The sequence below is a fragment of the Bombina bombina genome, chromosome 9 (genome assembly GCF_027579735.1).
Source record: "Bombina bombina isolate aBomBom1 chromosome 9, aBomBom1.pri, whole genome shotgun sequence".
In the NCBI taxonomy this organism is placed as follows: domain Eukaryota; kingdom Metazoa; phylum Chordata; class Amphibia; order Anura; family Bombinatoridae; genus Bombina; species Bombina bombina.
In genome coordinates, this window is record NC_069507.1 from 188,411,830 (window position 1) to 188,435,962 (window position 24,133).

General features: G+C 37.8%; 1 protein-coding gene across 2 annotated transcripts in view; it reads right to left on the minus strand.

Annotated features, from left to right (window-relative positions):
- ALDH18A1 (aldehyde dehydrogenase 18 family member A1) overlaps positions 1 to 10,855 on the minus strand; it is a 45,890-nt gene extending 35,035 nt beyond the window's left edge. For both annotated transcript variants that reach the window (XM_053692526.1, XM_053692525.1), the window contains exons 1-5: positions 10,719 to 10,855; positions 2,840 to 2,956; positions 958 to 1,175; positions 707 to 856; positions 511 to 615 (exon numbers count right to left, since the gene is read on the minus strand). In XM_053692526.1, the coding sequence (XP_053548501.1) occupies positions 511 to 615; positions 707 to 856; positions 958 to 1,175; positions 2,840 to 2,936 (570 nt within the window). In that variant the 5' untranslated portion in view covers positions 2,937 to 2,956; positions 10,719 to 10,855. The remainder of the gene's footprint in view (positions 1 to 510; positions 616 to 706; positions 857 to 957; positions 1,176 to 2,839; positions 2,957 to 10,718) is intronic.
- Positions 10,856 to 24,133: the final 13,278 nt, after the last annotated feature.

The following is a 24,133-nucleotide window of genomic DNA, read 5'->3' on the forward strand; positions in this document are numbered from 1 at the left end:
TATATATATTATATATATATATATATATATATATATATATATATATATATATATTTTTTTTTTTTTTTCATTCAAGCTGGAATATACTCTCCCTATATGCAAAATTTGTATGCAAATTAGTATGACCCTGGGGAAGTCTCCCTATGGGTGATGGGGGAACCAGACATGGACTCTTTGCCCAGTGTGCTTAAGAGGAATGTGTCTGCACCTCACTGACGAGGCCCATAGGAGGCCGAAACGATCATCTGAGGTTGTCATGTTCCTTGTTCAGAGGAGAATTGCCTGGTATTTCGGGGCTGGACTAACCTTACTTGGCGGGATCAGACTGATATACTTAAGGAAAGTTTTCCTTTGTGAAAAGCACACTGGTCTAAAAGAGGCTGCTTCCGGGTGGTAAATCGCCATAGAACTAGCTAAATGAGCTGTTGTTCATTCCTGGTAGAGTGCTAGTTACACATTCAAACTACTACTAGGATAATATCCTGTGATTATGTGTATTAATACTTATACCTGAGCGGCACAGATACTGTATTGTGTGAACATGGCCTCATAAAGCGCCATAAGCCCACTCTGTCCGGCAGCTGCGCAGGCTCGCGCTTCCAACACCGGAACTTGCTGAAAGCAGAGGGGAAAAAAAAACAATTATACTGAATTAAAGTAATGAAGGTTTAGTATATAACTGTTTTGTACAGGCAAATAAACTGACCATATCTTTTAACTGGTTCTGACCAGAATGCAAGGCCTGCCTCACACTCTGTGATAAAAGAATTTCATGGCGAAGACGCTGCTTCCCAAAGGCTACCGCCCCACTTGTTACAATCATCATTTCTCGCCCTTGATTTTGTAGGACAGAAACCTTAGAGAGAACAAAAGCTTCAAATCAGACTTTCATTAAACATATTTAAAATGTAACAATTTGGTCTAAATAAATAATTAATAAATAAATAAAACAGGTACCTGTTCTACAATAGAGGCCAACCTCCCAAGGGCTAGACCGCATTCATCGCCTCTTGTTACAACCGCGCTTCCCAGCTTCACCACAATGCGTTTTGCATGCTTAAGTTCACTGCGATGGGCAAATGGTTTTCCATGTGATCGCATAAGCGGCATGGTTATAAAAGGAATATTGCTCCAACGACGGACATTCTGATAAACCTCACCAGAGGCTGGAAAGTCTTGGTGTGCACAAAAATATTACATTATTTACTAGAAACAAACAAATAAAACTGCTTAAAATTATACTGGTATAAAAACCCAGCTTGGGACTGGCTACTATGCAAGTTGATAGATATGAGCATGCCTCTACAAATGATCTAAAATAAAATAGCATACCCAGGCAGTGGCAGAAATCCTGGCCCTGCAGACCCTGCAAAGCTGAGGGGCCCGCAGGTAAGAGGGGTCCGCAACCTGCCCAGCTTTTCAGGATCAGTGGGCCACATCACCTGCTGGAGACCAGTGGCAGGAAGCAGAGGAAGGCCGCAGAGCGACCTGTGCACACAAAGCATCTTGGCCAGGAAGCCAGGGGTGGGAGACCACGGAGCGACCTATGCGCACAGTGCATGTTGCAAGGCCACTTAGCTACAGACCAGGCAGTGGGGAGAGAGGGTTAGGGGCTGTTTAATCCTTAGAGACATTGTACTAAAATGTTCTTCCCTTTAATATGCTTCCAATTATTCTTTTTAACCTAAAGGGGTGTAATAAATAGTTTACTAAAAGCTTCTTTACCTTTGTCATTTAAAATAACTGCTTTTTCTGTTGAAACGGACACCAATATTGAAAACATCAACATTGCAGTACAGGCTAGAGAAAAGCTAGGTAAACAAGAGTTAAAAGCAGATATCGAACCATATAAAAGGGCATTCCTAAAGCAAAATTTGATAACAATGAACTCTTATTAGCTGCTTGCCAGGCCAGAGTACATTGTCCCATTAAGCAGAAACAACTTTTACAGAACAGGGTCTCTTTAAGAATGTTAAAGGGACATTCCAACTAAAATTATAATCCACATGAATACATTTCAGTTTTAATTAGAAGCATGTATGTAATATACATTTATTAGCAAAAATGCTTCTAAAGTTTATTTAGGTATACACTGTGCACCAGCATTTTAAACACAGCACTTGCTCAGAGAGCATAAGGTGCTTGCATCATCTGGTAAAGACTCAAATTGTTAACATAATCAAAGCCCCACTGAATCTCTGAACAGCTGCACTTTTAAAATGCTGGTGCACTGAGAATATTTAGCTATGCTTCACATGCAGAGAAAAATGTTCACACTAAAAACAGTGATAACTTTTACTAGAAGCATTTTTGCCAATACAAGTATACTGCAAATATGTTTCTATTCAAAGATGTAAGTAATCTATGTGAATTTAAATTTTGACTAGAATGTCCCTTTAAAATAAAGTTAGTCTGAATAAGTATTTAAAGGGACACAACCCAATTTTTTTCTTTCGTGATTCAGATAGAGGATGCAATTTTAGGCAACTTTCTAATTTACTCCTATTATCAATTTTTCTTCGTTCTCTTGCTAATATTATTTGAAAAAGAAGTCATCTAAGCTATTTGTTTGGTTCAGAACCATGGAAAGCACTTGTTCATTGGTGGATGAATTTATCCACCAATCAGCAAGAACAACCCAGGTTGTTCACCAAAAATGGGCCGGCGTCTAAACTTACATTTTTGCATTTCAAATAAAGATAGCAAGAGAATGAAGAAAATTTGATAATAGGAGTAAATTAGCGCATTTAATTTTAAGCAACTTTCTATCTAAATCGCGAAAGAAAAAATTTGGGTTCAGTGTCCCTTTAATATCAATATCTGCTTTTTTGTCACTTACATTGCAGGCGAGAAGCTGCTGCTGTATTTCGAACACGTGAGGTGATATAGCGTCCATTGCTGCTCACGCGGGAACACAGAGTTGCTCGACACAACATTTTGTGGTAATGACGGGCTCCTAAAGAAAAGTAAAGCAAGTGACCATTTAGTCTGGAAAATGAACAAATATACATAAAACCAGAGGCAGTGACTTACAAGAAGAACAGCACAATATTATCAACGCACAATGAACTTTAGGCTATTGCAACTATAGACATAAATATGAGAATTTATTGGGTCTTCACAACTGGGTGGATAAAAATCAATGACTCCTTTTTTATTTAAATAGGAATTTTTTTTAAATAACATGTTTTTTGCAGAAAAATCTATCTAAAGATAGTTTCTATTTAAAATAGATTATAATCTAAAAGGTTAGTCGCCCTGAAATATAGATGATGTTTTAATTATATAGCAAGATGCTGAATATTCATGGCTGTAATGTTTTTGGTAAATTAATTCCATTCATCGACTCACAATGTCGTGCTCTCCCAGAGTTTCTGTCGGATTATTTTGGGCAAACTTTCTATCTTGAAGATATGATCACACATTATTGGTTTTGTAGTTCTCAAAACTGTGAATTTGTGTCTGCAGAAATAACATGACACTTAACAGCAAAATGTTATACAATTAACATACAGAGTTGAGAAAATCAACCTTAATGGACATAATCATGAAAAATTTGGGGTTTCAAATAGAGCAAACAAATTTCAGATTTTATTTTATTATCAAATTTGCTTTATTCTCTTGGTATCTTTTGTTGAAGGAGAGCAATGCTCTACTGGGGCCTATCTGAACACATTGGGTGAGACAGTGACAAGCAGCTAGCTCACAGTAGTGCATTGCTTCTGAGCCTACCTATATATGCTTTTCAACAATCTATACCAAAAGTACAAAGTAAATTAGATAATAGTACATTGTTAAAAATTGCATGTTCTTTCTTAATCATGAAAGTTTCATTTTGACTTTACGGTCCCTTTAATGCCATTGCTCCCTGCAAATCTATGTACACAGAATCAACCAGTACTAAGTTTCAAGAAGCTCAATGAATAGAAGATTGGAGTGGAATAGATCTGCACAAGGACCTAAGTGAGAGATGGGAGGGGCATGCATTAAAAATGAAATGTTATTTTTTTAGTTAACCCTTTAAGGACTGATGTACATTACCGATAGTTTATCCACTGTATGTTGAGGTTTCATTGCGCGGCTCTGAGACCGAGCTATAGTCTGATGCCTTCAGGAGGGAGGCATGTTGTAATAGCATTGTCTCGCCACTTTTGGCAAGAATCGCGGTATTACAGGGCTAAACACTCCTCAGGGACACACAACGTACAGGGTACGTCCTGGCCATTAAGGGGTTAAATAAAACTATTTAAATAGTTATTAAGGCATTTGATACTTTTCTTTAGTTAAATAAAACTAATTATTATAAGGTAATAGTTTTATTTAACTAAAGAAAATTTAAATTGTTTTTAAGGTCATCAATATTTTTCTCCTTCCAATAAAGTACAGCTGAAAAGTCGATCAAATATGAATGATTAAGCTATTAAATTGGAGGTGGTTCAAATGCCAATAATTTCAATGATCCATCTATTCATAAAATGATATATATCCAAATTAGTAATTGTCTGATATAGCTGGAAAAATAATCTGAAAAGTCATTATTCTAAAAATGAAAACAATGATTTAAAAATCGATCTTACTAACTAGTGATTTAAATCATGCTTCAAATCTAATGAAATCCACCCTGCTTCATAGTACCGACTACTTGCCCCTATCACATTTAATAAATAAAATCTCATCTTACAGCTATAATAATCTTCAACTAAACAGATATAATTTAATTAAAGAGGCAGAACATACAAATAAATACTTAACATTCTTCACTCTCTAAAACCAAACTCTATATTTTAGCCACCTTACACAGAGAAAACTTTAATCTTCTTTGTCGCAGGCAGAAGAGAGATTGGGTTACTTTTCTCACAGTGATGTAAAGAAACGTCCCTAAAGTTTCTATCAAAATCTACAGAGTTCATATTGGCTGCCTACAATGGAAAGCATCAGCCAATAAGAGCGCTTCTATTTTTTTTTTTTTTTAGAGGAATGCTGGCAGTAGATGGGATGAACGTACACAGGCTGATGAAACCTCAGGCAGAATTGCAGAATACCACACTAAAAGCAGCAATCATTTATATAAAATAGAAGTATATAGTTATTTGCCACTAAAACGTCGAGTTATATTACACAACACACACATTATATATATATATATATATATATATATATATATATATATATATATATATATATATATATATATATATATATATATATATATATATGTGTGTGTGTTTAGTACATATCAGCAATTAAAAAGGACAGTAAAGTCATAATTAGACAGAGCATACAATTTTAAACAACGTTCCAATTTACTTCTATTATTTAATTTGCTTCCTTCTCTTATTATCTTTTGCCGAGAGGTTTATCTAAGAAAGCTCAGGAGCAGCAAAGAACCTAGGTTCTAGCTGCTGATTAGGGGATATATATATATATCCCAATTGTCATTGGTTCTCCCATGTGTTTAGTTAGAAACCAGCAGTGCATTGCTGCTCCTTCAACAAATAATACCAAGAGAATGAACCAAATTTGATAATAGAAATAAACTGGAAAGTTTACAATTTTATGTTCTACCTAAATCACAAAAGAAAACTTGAGTTTCATGTCCCTTTTAGGACTGAATTGTTAATGATCTACATTAAAAATAATGCACAATTACGTAACATATTACATTTACTGTCCCTTTAAGTGATGACGGTCCCTTAAAGAGCAATGAAACATGCAATTAACCCTGATTTGCCAGAGATGACTGCAATTCTTTACAAACTCTTAATCTGGGTTATTGAAAGTTATAATTATACTCAGCAGACTAAGTATTCTAAGATGGCAGTAAAATTGAAAAAACAAAAAACACCCAACTATTTACTGTAAAGCAACATTATAGGGACATGAAACCCAACATTTTTAAACAACTTTACTTTTACTATTGAATGTGCTTCATTATTAATTTGGTATCCTTTAACCCCTTAACGACTGAGGACGTGCAGGGTACACATCAAATAAAAGTCACTTAACGACCAAGGACGTACCCTGCACGTCCTCGGTCTAGAAAGCAGCTGGAAGCGATACTGATCACTTCCAGCTGCTTTCCGGTTATTGCAGGATGCCTCGATATCGAGGCATCCTGCAATAACAATTTTTACCCCTCCGGTGCAGAGAGAGCCACTCTGTGGCCCTCTTCTGCACCAGACATCGATGGCCGCATTCGTTGGTGGGTGGGAGCTGAAGTGGGAGGCGGGTAGGCGGCCATCGATGGCTTCTAAGTCAGAGAGGGGGGTGGGATTGGGATCGCCGGGGGCGTGCGCGTGCACGGGGAGGGAACGGGTGGGAACCGCTACACTACAGACATTTTTTTTTTATAAGTGGGAGAAAGGGGGAATAAAATCCCTATAAAAAGTAATCTAAGGGATCTGAGAAGGGGTGGGGGATTGGTCTTGGGGGGGGGGGGGGGAGCTACACTACAGAAAAAACGAAAATAAAAAAAATAAAACCCTTTTTATTTGCAAACTGGGTACTGGCAGACAGCTGCCAGTACCCAAGATGGCCCCCCAATAAGGCAGAGGGGGAGGATTAGAGAGCTATTTTTTTTTTGGGGGGGGGGGGGATCCTACACAGCAGCATATGTAAATATGCTAAAAAGATTTTTTTTTTTTTTTTTTTTTTTTTAAAAAAGATACCTTTTATTTTAGTACTGGCAGACTTTCTGCCAGTACTTAAGATGGTGGGGACAATTGTGGGGTGGGGGAGGGAAGAGAGCTCTTTGGGAGGGATCAGGGGGTCTGAGGTGTCAGGCGGGAAGCTGATCTCTTCACTAAAGCTAAAATTAACGCTACAAGCTACCTAATTAACCCCTTCACTGCTGGGCATAATTCACGTGTTGTGTGCAGTGGCATTTAGCGGTCTTCTAATTACCAAAAAGCAACACCAAAGCCATATATGTCTGCTATTTCTGAACAAAGGGATGCCAGAGAAGCGTTTACAACCATTTGTGCCATAATTGCACAAGCTGTTTGTAAATTATTTCAGTGAGAAACCTAAAATTTGGAAAAATGTAACTTTTTTTTTTTTATTTGATCGCATTTGGCGGTGAAATGGTGGCATGAAATATACCAAAATGGACCTAGATCAATACTTTGGGTTGTCTACTACACTAAAGCTAAAATTAACCCAAAAAGCTCCCTACAAGCTCCCTAATTAACCCCTGCACTGCTGAGCATAATACACGTGTGGGGCGCAGCGGCATTTAGCGGCCTTCTAATTACCAAAAAGCAACGCCAAAGCCATATGTCTGCTATTTCTGAACAAAGGGGATCCCAAAGAAAAATTAACAACCATTTATGCCATAATTGCACAAGCTGTTTGTAAATAATTTCAGTGAGAAACCTAAAGTTTGTGAAAAAATTTGTGAAAAAGTGAACAATTTTTTTTATTTGATCGCATTTGGTGGTGAAATGGTGGCATGAAATATACTAAAATGGGCCTAGATCAATACTTTGACATGTATATATATTTTTTTTTAGAAGACATCCCAATGGATATTCAGGGATTCCTGAAAGATAGCGCTAGTTACATTGGAACACTGATAATTTTGAAAAAAAGTGCTACTTGACAAAGATAGAAAATGTGTATCCAATACACACCAGAGATCATTTATAAACTAGAGTTTGTTTTGGTTTTTGTGGAGGGAACAACACTTCAGTTCAAATACACAAAATCTTGATGTTGCTTAAATGGACATGCTAGAGCAAAAAAAAATACCAAAGCAGCCACCAGTCACTGATGAGTCCTGCAGGACTTTGCTGTGCGTGTTTAACCCCTTTGTGGGGTTTATACATATAGTCCAGGGAGAGCATAAGCACAAACAATAAAAAGCTTTAATGCGTTATAGCTGTGGGCGACAAATCTATTTAAAACTTAAAGGGACAGTAAACCCCCAAATTTTCTTTATTGATTCAGATAGAGGGTACAATTTTAAACAACTTTCCAATTTACTTATATTATCTGATTTGCTTCATTCTTCAGATATACTTTTTTGAAGAACTAGCAATGCACATGGGTGAGCCAATCACACAAGGCATCTATGCGCAGCTACCAATCAGCAGCTACTGAGCCTATCTAGATATGCTTTTCAGCAAATTATATCAAGGGAATGAAGCATATTAGATAATAGAAGTAAATTAGAAAGTTGTTTAAAAAATTGTATGTTCTTTCTAAATCATGAAAGAAAAAATGTGGGTTTCATGTCCCTTTAAGGAGCCAGTAAGAATATTTAGAAACCAGACACTGGTATTGGTACATAAATATATGGATAATAATAACCCAAAATGTTAGGAGCCAGGGGTAAAATTTTAGCAGCCAATGGCTCACTGGCAACTGGGCTTGTCAAGCCCTGCATTATAGCATTTCATTTACTACCAGCTTTCTTTAAATGTACTTACTAACGTATGTAATGTTTAAATGCAACAGAAATATAAAATTATTACAAACTGAAGGTATTGATAACAAAAAAAAAAAAAATTGCTAATTTATTCCTTATAACTGGTACACAATGCCTCCCCACCTCTGCTCCATTTGCCACAACACTATTCTCAGCCCACACACCTCTTGTTATCAACCATCTACCTATCTATGGGCATGTATTGCGCATGCAACAGGACATGTGCAACACTCTCTCTGTCTTGTCATCCTATATAACCCCATCTGATATTATGCTCTTCTCTCCACAGACTCATCATACATCCTCACCAGCAGATGTTACCAATACTGTATCTCATCCTGAGTTTCCTTACTCTCTCTTCCCTATTTAAAAGGGACATTAAACACTAAATAAATGCTAGATAGAATGATACATTTAAAGAAAAGATTAGTCCATGACTAACATGTAGATGTATTTTTTAAAGTTTCATTAGTTGTTTAAAAAGTGACAAAATAAGTGTAAAGTTTTAGTGTCTATAAAACACTGGGAGCTGCCATGATGTAACTTGTGTTACCTTCTTTGCTGTGGCCAATTAAGTTCAGTTATAAATAGGTCAGAGTGTGCAGCCAATGGTTGTGCTGGATTTAACAGTGTTCTGCACTTCCATTTCTAACAGGAACTGAAAAGCTCACAATTTCAGAATGGAATTACAGGCAAATAGGACAAAATAAATAATGAACGTATATTGCAGAGTTGTATTATTATATACAATTTAAACACTTTTAGATGGTAATATAAAATGATAATGTCCCTTTAAGAAATCATCTGAAAGGAGAATAGTGAGGCAGGAATGAATACAAGAGGTAGAACTATTTTTACCGTTCCTGCTGCAATATATGGAAAGGCTGTTTGTTACTCAACCTAAGGTAATGCTTAAAGGGACATTAAACCCAAAAAATGTCTCATTCAGATAGAGAATACAATTTTAAACAAAATTTCAGTTTACTTCTATTATTTCCTTCATTCTTTAGATCCTTTGTTTGAGAAATAGCAATGCACATGAGTGAGCCTATCACACAAGGCATTTATGTGCAGCAACCAATCAGCAGCTGCTGAGCCTATTTAGATATGCTTTTCGGCAAAAGATATCAAGAGAATGAACCAAATTAGATAATAGGAGTAAATTAGAAAGTTGTTTAAAATTACATGCTCTTTCTAAATCATGAAAGAAAAAAAATTGGGTTTAATGTCTCTTTAAGGATTATTACACCTTAGACTGTCCCTTTAAAGGGATATGAAACACATTTTTTCTTTCAGATAGAAAGCTGTTAAAAAGGCTTATTCTATTTTACTTCTATTATAAAGTTTTCTTCTGTATCTTTTGTTGAAAAGAAGGGACGTATGCTTAGGAGCCGGCTTTTTTCTAGAGCACTATATGGCAGCAGTTTTGCAATAATGTTATCCATTTGCAAGAGCACCAGATGACAGCACGATTTCCTGCCATGTAGTGCGCCAGATGCCTACCTAGGTATCTCTTCAACACAGAATGTCATGGGAACAAAGCAAATTTGGTAATAGAAGTAAATTGGAAACTTTTTTATAATGGCATGTTTTGTCTGAATCACAAAATACATTTTTTTGGGTTTCATATCAGGTTAAGTTTATACAAAATAAATATAATCACAGGGTAGTGAAAAGAGTGTAGTGTGCCTAGGTGAGAGGAGAGGTCAGATACTCTGTCACCCCCTCCTGCATTCTAAGTCTGGCACCAGCCATTATTTACACACCCCCCCCCCACTCTGCACACTGGCACCAGCCATCATTTACACCCCCCCCCCCCACCCTGCACTCTGGCACCAGCCATTATTTACACCCCCCCCCCCACTGCACACTGGCACCAGCCATCATTTACACCCCCCACCCTGCACTCTGGCACCAACCATCCCTTACACCCCCCAGTACTCTGGCACCAACCATCCCTTACACCCCCAAGTACTCTGGCACCAACCATCCCTTACACCCCCCAGTACTCTGGCACCAACCATCCCTTACACCCCCCAGCAATCTGGCACCAACCATCACTTAATCCTTGCACTCTAGCATCAACTATTCTTTAGCCCCAGTACTCGCCCATCAACTCTTTTTCCCCAGCAATCTTAATTTCAGCCATCTTTCAACCCTCACTCTTTCACATCAGCAACTATAAATCCTGTTCTCTATTACATCAGCCATCGTATATTTAATTCCCTACTGCATCAGCCATCACCTGCACTTCATACCATATCCCGAAACCACTCTCATCTAGTTTTACCTTTACTATCTCTACGGCCGTCTACGTCCTGTTTCTTTAATTGACGTCTTGTTAAGGCAGCACCTGCAATTCACAGAGCGCCAGTAAGAACGTGGCGCTACGCTTCCGCACACACAACGACGTATCTAAAAGACGACTGTACCACACCGGCTACTAAATTATATACGTACCAACAAGAGAATGACCGTGTCTACCCTACGTATTTTACGTAGTAATTTTTCAGTATACCCGTAAGGATCCACGTGGCGTGTTTGATTTGCACGCATCCTGGGCGGGATCAGATTTTAGCTGTGTGTGTCGTGATTGCTGAAGCGACTTGTCAGTCAGTTATCAGTAACATTGTTGTAAAATTCTGCTGCTTGTGAGAGAAGTAACCATTTATCACTTTCTAGTTGGCATTACAAAACACATAAACTTGCCAAATGTTTTACGTTAATTTTAGACAAAATACATAGAAAAGAAAGATTTATTTAATTAATAAAAGGTAGTTATATATATATATAACAATTAAAATTATGGGGAGGCGAAAGGAGAGTTTAAAATCCTCCACTAAATACAAAATATAGAGAAAATAACTCATTGTGTAAACCATTTACAAATCTAAACAAGTCAGAAGACAAGCCAAGAAGACTTCTGACTTGTTTAGATTTGTAAATGGTTTACACAATGAGTTATTTTCTCTATATTATATATATATATATATATATATATGTGTGTGTGTATGCATGTATGTGTAAATTGTTTATGCCTAACTTACATTAAAATAGTATAGCACAGAACTATCAGGTAGATTACGAGTTTTGTGCCCTTCTGGGTTTTTAACAAACACAACAAAGGTTGCGTTATTTAACCCTCTATAGCGCAGCCATTACAAGTTTTGAAACAGCCGGGTTGTGCGTGCAATATGGTTGCGATGAGCTCCATACAGCACAAAATACAAGCGCTATTTGACGTGCTCATGCACACTTTCCCCATAGACATCAATGGGGAGAGCGGGTTTAAAAAAAACACCTGAAGCGTGGAATGAAAAGCTCCGTAACGCAGCCTCATTGATGTCTATGGGGGAAAAAAGTAACGTTTAAACCTAACATAAAGCCTAAACACCCTTAATCTGCTGCCCCCGTCATCGCCTCCACCTACATAATGTTATTAACCCCTAATCTGCTGCCCCCGTCATTGCCGCCACCTACATAATGTTATTAACCCCTAATCTGCCGCTCACGATATCGCCACCACCAAAATAAAACTATTAACCCCTAATCTGCTGTTCCCGATATCGCTGCCACTATACTAAAGTTATTAACCCCTATTCCCCTGCACCCCAACATCACCCACACTATAATAAATCTATTAACCCCTATTCCACCGCTCCCTGACATCGTCGCCACTTAATAAAGCTATTAACCCCTAAACCTCTGGCCTCCCACATCACTGCCTCTAAATAAACCTATTTACCCCTAAACCACCAGCCCCTTACAACGCAACAACCTAAATTAAACTATATTAACCCCTAAACCTAACCATAACCCTAACCCTAACACCCCCTAACTTTAACATAATTAAAATAGAGCTAAATTAAAGTTACAATTATTAACTAAATAATACCTATTTAAAACTAAATACAAACTTACCTGTGAAATAAAACCTAAGTTAGCTACAATATAACTAATAGTTATATTGTAGCTAGCTTAGGTTTTATTTTTATTTCACGGGCAAGTTTGTATTTATTTTAACTAGGTAGACTAGTTAGTTAATAGTTATTAACTATTTACTAACTACCTAATTAAAATAAATACAAACTTACCTGTGAAATAAAACCTAAGCTGCCTTACGCTAAAACATTACAAAAAATAAAAAAACTACCATTACAAAAAATAAAAAACACTAAAATTACAAAAAACAAAAAAAAACATACCATTACAAAAAATAACAAACAAAATTATCCAAAACAATAAAAATTATTCCTATTCTAATACCCTTTTTAAAAAATAAAAATAAAATAACCCACCCCAAAATAAAAAAGCCTAATCTATAATAAACTACCAAGGACCATTAAAAGGGTCTTTTGTAGGGCATTGCCCTAAAGATATCAGCTCTTTTTCTACAAAAGAAAACCAAACACCCCCTAACAGTATATAAACCCCCACCCCCCAAACCCACAAAATAAAAATAAAGTAAACCCTAATCTACCCATTGTCCTGAAAAGGGCATTTGTATGGGCATTGCCCTTAAAAGGGCATTCAGCTCTTTTGCTGCCCATTAAAAATAAAAATGGCTATTCTAAAAAGAAAAATTCACCCCAAAACAAAAAAAAAATACATAAAATAACAAATGAATTTTCAAAAATAATAACAATTATTCCTATTCTAACACCCATTTTAAAAAAAATCCACCCCAAAATAAAAAAACCTAATCTATAATAAACTACCAATAGCCCTTAAAAGGGCATTGCCCTAAGTTAAACAGCTATATTACCTGAAAAAAATACAAAGACCCACTAACATTACAACCCCCCCCCCTCAAACCCACAAAATAAAAAAAACTATCTAAAGAAACCTAATCTACCCCTTGCCCTGAAAAGGGCATTTGTATGGGCATTGCCCTTAAAAGAGCATTTAGCTCTTTTGCATTGCCCTGAAAAGGGCATTTAGCTCTTTTAAGAAAAGCCCAAACCCACCTAAAAAACCTTAAAAAAACCTAACACTAACCCCTCTTTAGGTACTCACAGTTGATGAAGTCCCGCTTGATGGATCTTCATCCCTGCGGCTCCATCTTCATCCAGGCGGCATCATCATCCAGGCGGCTCCATCTTCATCCATCGCGGGACCGGCATCTTCTTCATCCCTGCGGAGGCGGAGCAACGATGCTCGGAGGCGGAGGTCCAGGCAAAAGGTCCAATGCGGAGGTCCAGGTAAAGGTCCAAGGCGGAGGTCCAGGCAGACGTCCAAGGTGGAGGTCCATCGATCCGACGTGGAGGTCCTCTTCATGCGATCATCCGTCGCACACTGAGGATTGAAATGCAAGGTACCCCTTTTATACTGGGGGTACCATTGCATTCCTATTGGCTGAAAAAATTGAATCAGCCAATAAGAATTAGGGCTGCTAAAATCATATTGGCTGTTCAAATCAGCCAATAGAATTTAAGCAGCTCTCATTCTATTGGCTGATTCGATTTTTTTCAGCCAATAGGAATGCTATGGTACCCCCAGTATAAAAGGGGTACCTTGCATGTCAAACCTCAGTGTGCGGCGGACGATCGCAAGAAGAGGACCTCCACGTCGGATCGATGGACCTCCACCTGGACCTCCACCTTGGACCTTCCCCTGGTCTTCTGCCTCCGCGCATTGTCGCTCTGCCTCCGCAGGGATGAAGAAGATGCCGGTCCCGCGATGGGTGAAGATGGTGGGTTTTTTTTTAGTTTAGGGTTTGGGCTTTTCTTAAAAGAGCTAAATGCCCTTTTCAGGGCAATGCAAAAGAGCTAAATGCCCTTTTAAGGGCAATGCCCATACAAATGCCATTTTCAGGGCAATGGGTAGCTTAGGTTTTTGTTAGAGTTAGGTTTTTTTTATTTTGTGGGGTTGGTTGGGTGGTGGGTTTTACTGTTCGGGGGTCTTTGTGTTTTTTTTACAGGTAAAAGAGCTGTTTAACTTAGGGCAATGCCCTACAAAAGGTCCTTTTAAGGGCTATTGGTAGTTTATTGTAGGCTAGGTTTTTATTTTTATTTTGGGTGGGCTTTTTTTATTTTTATAGGGCTATTAAATTAGGTGTAATTCTTTTTTATTTTTGATAATTTCGTTTGTTATTTTTCGTTGTTTAATGTTTGTTATTTTTTGTAATTTAGTATTTTTTATTTTTGTAACTAGATAGTTTGTAATTTTTATAGTTGTTATGATAAGTGCAAGTATTTTATATCCTTAACTGCAGGACCACTCAGTCTCACACCAAACCTTTAGGTTCATTAGATGTAATCAAGAACCTAGATTTTTGCTCATAGATCTGAGGGTCACTGCTGCATGGATGCAGAGTGAAAGAAATGAGATTTAAAGGTATAATATCCCGATTGCAAAACCAGGTTGCAATATGCAGATAATTATGCAGAGAGAAAGAAATGAGATTTAAAGGTATATTATCCCGATTGCAAAACCAGGTTGCAATATGCAGATAATTATAGAGATAGTAGATAAATGAAAGATTAGATAAGATTAGGTATTAGTAGGTGAATGTCAGCCTCAGTAAACACAGGTTGCAACCAGGAGGTGTTTCTATATAAAGTAATCAGGAGAGCTCTATAACAGGTTATGTTGTTTTTAGTTAACAGGCAGTCCTTAGTTAGTCTATAACGTTGTTAGTATTCATATAACAGCAGGCAGTCTTTCACAACCAACAGTATGATTATTTGATAAAGCACATAGAATAAATAAGCACAGTTCATCAAGCTGAATCGATAGATATTACAGGCAATCAGATAGTTAACAGTAGCTGTATTTGCATAAGCGTCACACTGTAAAACATGCAGGAAAGTCCTTCAAAGTAGTAAGTGAATTAAGGTATAATACGTTACCAACTTCAGAGAGTAAGGAATAGTAACGGTTACCGCAGCTTCAAGGTGAGTTGCTATTAAGCACAGGAGTTGGTTGTTTGCAGCCAGAGTGAGAGAGAGCTCCAGAGACTTACGGTGACGTCAGACGCCGATACACGGCTTCAATGTAGAAGCCGGGAGAATCAGAATTATTAAGTAAGAGATACTTTAAGGATTCCAGACAGAACGAGGGAAACTGGTATATGTCGATCCAAAGTTGAAAAGCACACAGCAGTTGTAAATATTATGAGTAAATTCCTTGGATAGGAATATCAGCAAGGTGTCTTCGTTGTTGCTCAGCTTATAGCTAAGTGAATACAAATTACCAAGCATAGGTAGACTGGAGGAGGGGCCTTATATAGGGATGTGAATACCTGAACATCCTGATTTAAAGGGACAGGAACATAACAGGACGCCCCCCTAAAAAGAGCCGCTCCGCGGATCAAGGCTTGGGTCGGTCGGGATGTCTCCGATGAAAAATTGAAAGAAGACGGGGTGCCGACAAATTAGAGTATGGTTCCCAGGAGTCCTCATCAGCCCCAAAACCTTTCCATCGTACCAGGTACTGGAGTTGATTGCGGTATAAACGAGAATCCAAAATAGATTCCACCTCATACTCAACTTCATCCACAACTGGAGGGTTAGTCAACGAAGGATGAGGGGGATCCCTTATCGAAGAGAAAGGTTTCAGGAGGGACACATGGAATGTAGGATGTATCCTAAGAGAAGGAGGCAGCTGAAGAGTCACAGCATTTGGATTAACAACCTTAACTATGTCATAGGGACCTATGAAAAGACTTCCAAGCTTTTTACTCGGAATACAGAGTTTCAGGTGTTTGGTACTTAGCCAAACCTTATCCCCAGGTTTATAAAGAGGGGGTTTTGAGCGTCTTAAGTCATAATGATGTTTCTGTGAAGCTTGAGCTTCTTGTAAGGTTGTTTTGAGAACAGAAAAACCCTCAGCAATAGTATTGACAGTCTGATCAACCGTAGGTAGCAAGGAATCGGTTCTGTGGAAAAGATGATATGAAGGGTGAAAACCATAATTAATATAGAATGGCGAAGTTTTTGTGGAAGCGTTGGTCATGTTATTATGTGCAAATTCTGCAGTAGGCAACAGAGCGAACCAGTTATCCTGTTGGTTGGTACAATAGCATCTTAGATACTGTTCAAGAGACTGGTTAGTCCTTTCGCACTGACCATTAGTCTGGGGATGATAAGCAGTACTTAATCTCCTAGTAATCTTGAGAATAGAACATAACTGAGTCCAGAACTTAGAGGTGAATTGAGATCCTCTATCAGATGTGATGGAGTCGGGTAGTCCATGTAACTTTACAACATGATTCAAGAACAGTATGGCTGTTTCGGATGCGGTTGGTAAACCCATATGTGGAATAAAATGTGCCATTTTAGAAAACAGATCAACAATGACTAGAATTGTGTTATGGTTAGAGGATGGGGGTAGCTCCACTATATAGTCCATTGCTATGTCCTTCCAGGGTCTTTCAGGAACTGGTAATGAAAGAAGAAGACCATAAGGACGAGTTCTAGTATGTTTGCAAGTAGCGCAGACTGAACAGGATCGAATGTAAGATGAGACAGAACTTTTCATATTGGGCCACCAATAGTCTCTTTGAAGTATGCGTAGTGTTTTATGAAGTCCAGGATGTCCTGAAAGAAGAGAGTCATGTGCAGAATGCATCAATTCATTACGTAGAGGTTCTGGTATGTATATCTGGTTTCCATGGTAATACAGATTACTACTGTGTTTTTGTAGATCTGCTAATGGGAGTTTTGGATCTGCTCTCTGATACTCTTTTATAGAGGTTTCAGTGATTGAAGTTAATCCAATGAACTTATTTTGTGGAATGATAGAATCTGGAGGTATATAATGTTGAGGTTTTGGATCCTTCCTTGAGAGCGCATCTGCTTTTGTATTTTTGGAACCCGGGCGGTAAGTGATGGTAAAATCAAATCTTGAAAAGAAGAGGCTCCATCTAACTTGTCTAGATGTTAACGTTTTGCTGGTTTTTAAATATTCAAGGTTTCTATGATCCGTAAGTATAAGAATAGTATGTTTAGTACCCTCAAGGAGGTGTCTCCAAAACTCTAGTGCTGATTTTATAGCGAGAAGCTCTTTTTCACCAATAGCATAATTTAGCTCTGCTGAGCTCATTACCCTAGAGTAATATGATATTGGATGCAGTGCTTCCTTGGGTGAAACTCTTTGTGAGAGTACAGCTCCAAGAGCGTACTCAGAAGCATCAACCTCAAGCGTGTACTGTAAACTGGGATCTGGGAATTTGAGTATCGGTGCTGTTACAAACCTCTCCTTTAATATATTAAATGCGTTCTCAGCATGGATATTCCAAGAGAAACCAGGTTTTTTCTGAGTTAATTTAGTCAAGGGTCTAGCAATCTCAGAAAAGCCCTTGATAAACTTCCTATAGAAGTTTGCAAACCCAAGAAATCTCTGAACATCCTTTTTTGTACGGGGGGTGCTCCAGTTAGTAATAGCTTCCACTTTGTTTGCTTCCATGGCGATACCAGAAGGGGAAACATGGTATCCTAAGAAGGAGATAGTAGTGGTATTGAAAATGCATTTCTCTAACTTGGCATAGAGATGGTGTGAACGAAGTCTGGACAAAACAAGCTTGACATGGGTGTGATGGTTTGTTATATTGTCAGAATAAATTAAAATGTCATCTAAATAAATGACCATACAGACATCAAGTAAGTCATGAAATACGTCATTTATAAAACACTGGAACGTTGCAGGAGCGTTGCACAGCCCAAAAGGCATTACTGTATATTCATACAGTCCATAACGTGTGCGGAAAGCTGTTAGCCACTCATCGCCTTTCCTCATTCTTATCAAGTTATAAGCTCCTCTAAGATCTAATTTTGTGTAAATTTTAGCTCCTTGCAACCGTTCTATAAGTTCAGGGATAAGTGGAAGTGGGTACCTGTTTTTCTTGGTGCATTTGTTAAGTTGTCTATAGTCGATAATAGGACAAAGTGATCCGTCCTTGTTTTTAACAAAAAACATTGCAGCACCCGCTGGCGAGGTGGAAGGTCTTATAAAACCTTTCTTAAGGTTATCCTCTAAGTACTGTTTCAAATGAACCAATTCAGGTTCTGACATAGGGTATATATGACCAAAGGGAATAGAACTGCCCGGTAGTAAGTCTATCGGACAGTCATAAGACCTATGGGGGGGTAAGTTCTGAGCTTCTACTTTGTCAAACACATCGGAATATTCTTTATAACATTCAGGTAAAACATGATCAGTCATACAACACACAGAAGCTTTGGGAAAACAGACTTCCTTACAGTAAGTGGAATTAAAATTCACAACACCTTGCTTCCAAGATATATCAGGATCATGCTTTATCAACCAATTGATACCAAAAATTAATGGGTATAAACTAGAGGGCAAAATGTCAAAAGTACATGTCTCAGTATGGCCTTTCTGTGTGATAACTTGTAAGGGTGTAGTGTGATGAGTGATAGGCCCTGTATTCATAAGAAAACCATCAACCAATCTTATGGCTTGTGCACTATCTTTTTTTATTGTGGGTATTTTATGTTTTGTTACGAATGCTTGGTCAATGAAATTCCCAGATGCACCAGAGTCAATAACGGCCTGGGTTTTTGTCTTCTGTAGACGCCACTGCAAAAGAACAGAAATTGGTAAATGAGTGGTAAGCGTAGACAATTTATTAAGGCAATTTTGGTGCTGAAGATTCTTACCCCTCTTCTGTCTGATAAGCACAGGACAGTCTCTAACAGCATGGTCCTTTGCTGCGCAATATAAACACAAGTTATGTAGCTTCCTTCTGGCTTTTTCCTCTGGTTTTAGAGGACCCCTCATGACAGCAACTTCCATAGGTTCATCATTTGATTTAGATGGTGCAGTGGCCACAGGATGGTATACCGGGATTTTCTTGGCAATAGGATCAGATAGTGCCCTTTCAGATCTACGTTCTCTTATCCTTCTATCAACAGTGATACATAAGGTCATAAGATTCTCTAATTCCACAGGAACTGCACCACGGGCTAATTCATCTTTTAATGTTTCAGAAAGACCTGTTCTGAACTGATTTCTCAGAGCAGGTTCATTCCACTGGGTGTCTGGTGCCCATCTTTTAAAGTCCGTGATATATTCTTCTACTGCTCTTTTACCTTGTCGTAGGCTCCTAAGAGCAGTCTCAGCAGTATTCTGCTTATGATGGTCTTCATATAATAGGGACATGGCAGAAAAAAAAGCTTCTAAGGAGTCCAATATGGGGTCATTGTTCTCATAGAAGGCGTTAGCCCAGGATTTAGCCTCTCCTCTGAGGTATGAGATGACCGTTAGAACCTTGACCCGATCAGATGTATAGGTTCGGGGTTTTAAAGAAAAGTACAGTGTACAGGAGTTTTTAAATTCTCTAAACTGAGTCCTGTCACCAAAGAATTTTTCAGGTGGAGATACAGTTGGTTCAGGTGTTAATTCAATAGGAGCAGGTTTATCAGATAAGTGCTCATTAATAAACTTCCTAATGTGATCATTTTCAATTTTAATTTCTCTGAGGCCTTGTAGCATATGGTCCATGCTTTGTGCAAGGGAACCAACACGATTTGTAAGTTCAGTAATATCCATGCTGTAGGATATATGTTAAGGCTTGGTAATATGTTATGATAAGTGCAAGTATTTTATATCCTTAACTGCAGGACCACTCAGTCTCACACCAAACCTTTAGGTTCATTAGATGTAATCAAGAACCTAGATTTTTGCTCATAGATCTGAGGGTCACTGCTGCATGGATGCAGAGTGAAAGAAATGAGATTTAAAGGTATATTATCCCGATTGCAAAACCAGGTTGCAATATGCAGATAATTATGCAGAGAGAAAGAAATGAGATTTAAAGGTATATTATCCCGATTGCAAAACCAGGTTGCAATATGCAGATAATTATAGAGATAGTAGATAAATGAAAGATTAGATAAGATTAGGTATTAGTAGGTGAATGTCAGCCTCAGTAAACACAGGTTGCAACCAGGAGGTGTTTCTATATAAAGTAATCAGGAGAGCTCTATAACAGGTTATGTTGTTTTTAGTTAACAGGCAGTCCTTAGTTAGTCTATAACGTTGTTAGTATTCATATAACAGCAGGCAGTCTTTCACAACCAACAGTATGATTATTTGATAAAGCACATAGAATAAATAAGCACAGTTCATCAAGCTGAATCGATAGATATTACAGGCAATCAGATAGTTAACAGTAGCTGTATTTGCATAAGCGTCACACTGCAAAACATGCAGGAAAGTCCTTCAAAGTAGTAAGTGAATTAAGGTATAATACGTTACCAACTTCAGAGAGTAAGGAATAGTAACGGTTACCGCAGCTTCAAGGTGAGTTGCTATTAAGCACAGGAGTTGGTTGTTTGCAGCCAGAGTGAGAGAGAGCTCCAGAGACTTACGGTGACGTCAGACGCCGATACACGGCTTCAATGTAGAAGCCGGGAGAATCAGAATTATTAAGTAAGAGATACTTTAAGGATTCCAGACAGAACGAGGGAAACTGGTATATGTCGATCCAAAGTTGAAAAGCACACAGCAGTTGTAAATATTATGAGTAAATTCCTTGGATAGGAATATCAGCAAGGTGTCTTCGTTGTTGCTCAGCTTATAGCTAAGTGAATACAAATTACCAAGCATAGGTAGACTGGAGGAGGGGCCTTATATAGGGATGTGAATACCTGAACATCCTGATTTAAAGGGACAGGAACATAACAATAGTAGTGTTATGATTTTTTAATGAGTATTTTAGTTTAGTTTAATTGGTAGTTAGTTTAATTTTAGTTTAATAGTTATATTAGTTTAATTGTTAGTTTAAACTTAGTTTTTTTAATTTGACAGGTAAGTTTTAATTCAATTTAAGATAGGGGAAATTGTAATTTTAATAAAAAGTTAGCGGGCGTTAGGTTTAAGGGTTACTAGTTTAAATTAGTTTATTGCGATGTGGTGGGCTTGCGGTTTAGTGGTTAATAGGTTTATTATAGTGGCGGCGGTGTCAGGGAGCAGCAGAATAGGGGTTAATATCTTTATTATAGTGTGAGCGATTTTGGGGTGCGGGGGAATAGGGGTTAATAACTTTAGTATAGTAGCGGCAATGTCGAGGAGCGGCGGAATAGGGGTAAATACATTTTATTAGTGGCAGCGATGTCAGAAGCAGCAGATTAGGGGTAATAACTTTAATATAATATTTGCGATGCAGGAGGGCCTCGGTTTCGGGGTTAATAGATAGTTTATGGATGTTAGTGTACTTTGTGACAGTTTAATTATGAGTTTTATATAACAATTTTGTTGCGTAAAACTCATAACTACTGCTCTCCGATTGCGGTACGGATCGTGTCGGTATAGGGTGTAACGCAAGCTTTTTAGCCTCACTGCAAAACTTGTAATGGCTGCGCTATGGAAGTCCCATGAAAAAAACGTAATTTTTACGTGTGCAGGACTGACGTTGCATTACAGGCTAAAAGGCTTGCGGTACAGCTATACCGACAAGACTCGTAATGGCTGCGTTGCTGTTTTAACACTGAAATTACCATCTTTTCAGCGTTAAAAGACGAACGCACAACTCGTAATATACCTGTATATGAGCAACACCCCTGACTGAGCTCCATAATCTTAGCGCACCTTGGCTTAGCGCGGCACCATTGACCATCCAACATCAATTTTACTGAGTGTCCCCATAGAAGTCTATTATGGGCTGCATTTGTTAAACACAGGCCTCGGACGAATTTAACATTGCACACGAGCACTCCTTTGTGCTCGCATGCAACCCCGCCCCCTGCCTGCACACAGCCAATCACATGTGGGCAGGAGCTGTCAATCATCCTGGTCGGACGAGACTGGGGAGATTTAAATACTCCACCTAAGAGGTGAAGCACACACAGGGTAGGGAAGCAGCGGTCTGATGACATTCAGATGTTAGTGCGTTCTGTACACTGAATGTGCCTGGCATACTGTGGCATCATCAAATCCTGGGAATACGTTTGGCATTATGTTATGTTCTGTTATTCCTGATCACATGACAAGAGTGTTAGGTAATTGTTACCATGAATGTCATGCAAGGATGTGACTCATAATATAATTCTAATGCTACCATTACACATTCTAACTTCATAGATCATTTAATTTTTCAAAGGGTTAAACACCTACGTAAAGTCACACCTGGGAACCTTAAAGGGACACTGAACCCAATTTTTTTCGTTCATGATTCAGATAGAGCATGAAATTTTAAGCAACTTTCTAATTTACTCCTATTTTCAAATTTTCTTAATTTTCTTGTTATCTTTATTTGAAATGCAAAAATGTAAGTTTTTTTGGTGAACAACCTGAGTTGTCCTTGGTGATTGGTGGATAAATTCACCCACCAATAAAAAGTGCTGTCCATAGTCCTAAACCAAAAAACTTAGATGTCTTCTTTTTCAAATAAAGATAGCAAGAGAACGAAGAAAATTTGATAATAGGAGTAAATTAGAAAGTTGCTTAAAATTGTATGCTCTATCTGAATCACAAAAGAAAAGAAAAAAAAATGGGTTCAGTGTCCCTTTAAGCATTGCAGCTTCCAAGTATAAAAGGAGCTGCAATTAGGTAGTATCAGTGCTATAAAATTAAATTTTTGACATAGACTGTCCCTTTAATATTTGATAAATAGTAAATACTACCACTAAACAACTAAAAAATAATTAAGTTTTGTTATTATATATATATATATATATATATATATATATATATATATATATATATATATATATATATATATATATATATATATATATATATATATATATATAGCCGGGTGGGTGTAGTGTAATATATTCTAATATTATAACATTCTGCTATCCAAAGCAAAAAATAATTGCATAATTTAATTAAAGTTTTAATGATATTTTGTGCGATAACTATTGAAAATGGTAATATTAACTAATTTTAATTATTAGTGGCTGTGATCAGTAAAATCACTAGGGTGGTGCATCCATTAGAAAGGACTTGGGGAAAACACTGTGTGCATATATATATATGTATATATATATATATATATATATATATATATATATATATATATTTGTTCAAGGTAATACTAGACACATATTATGTGAGAATTTTGTTGATCTATATACACAATTTTGATATTTATGCAACACATGCATTTGACTTTTGACCATCTTAAGAGTTACCATAACAACAGTTTGGCGCCTTTTTTCTCACTAGGGTTGGGGTTATGAGTATTTAAGCAACACTGTTTGTAATGTTTGTTTGTCTGAGGAAGGTGAGTGTCCCCCCGAAATGTCACATTAAACGTCTAAATGTAGCCACCAATCATCAAGTACTACCCAGGTGTTAAACCAAAAATAAGCCGGCTCCTAAGCCTACATTCTTGCTTTTTCAAATAAAGACACCATAAGAACAAAGAAATTGAAAATAGGAGTAAATTAGAAAGTTGCTTAATATTGTATGCTGTGGGGCTGATTTATCATGCCCCGAATTGACTGTTTCTGTTTTAAGACCGCTGCTCCTTAGCCAGTCCGCCACCTCTGAGGCGGCGGATAGCAATCAGCCCGATCGTATATGTCAGATTGACACCCCATGTGCAGGGGGCGGCATTGCACAAGCATTTCATTAAATGCCGACTGCATATACTTTCAGCATTTATCAATGTCCGCCCGCACATTGATAATTCGGCCCCTAAATCTGAATCATGAAAGTTTAATTTTGACTAGACTATCCCGTTAAGCAAAATGAGGGAAATATTATTCCCTGACTGCGTTACGTTCGCCTACC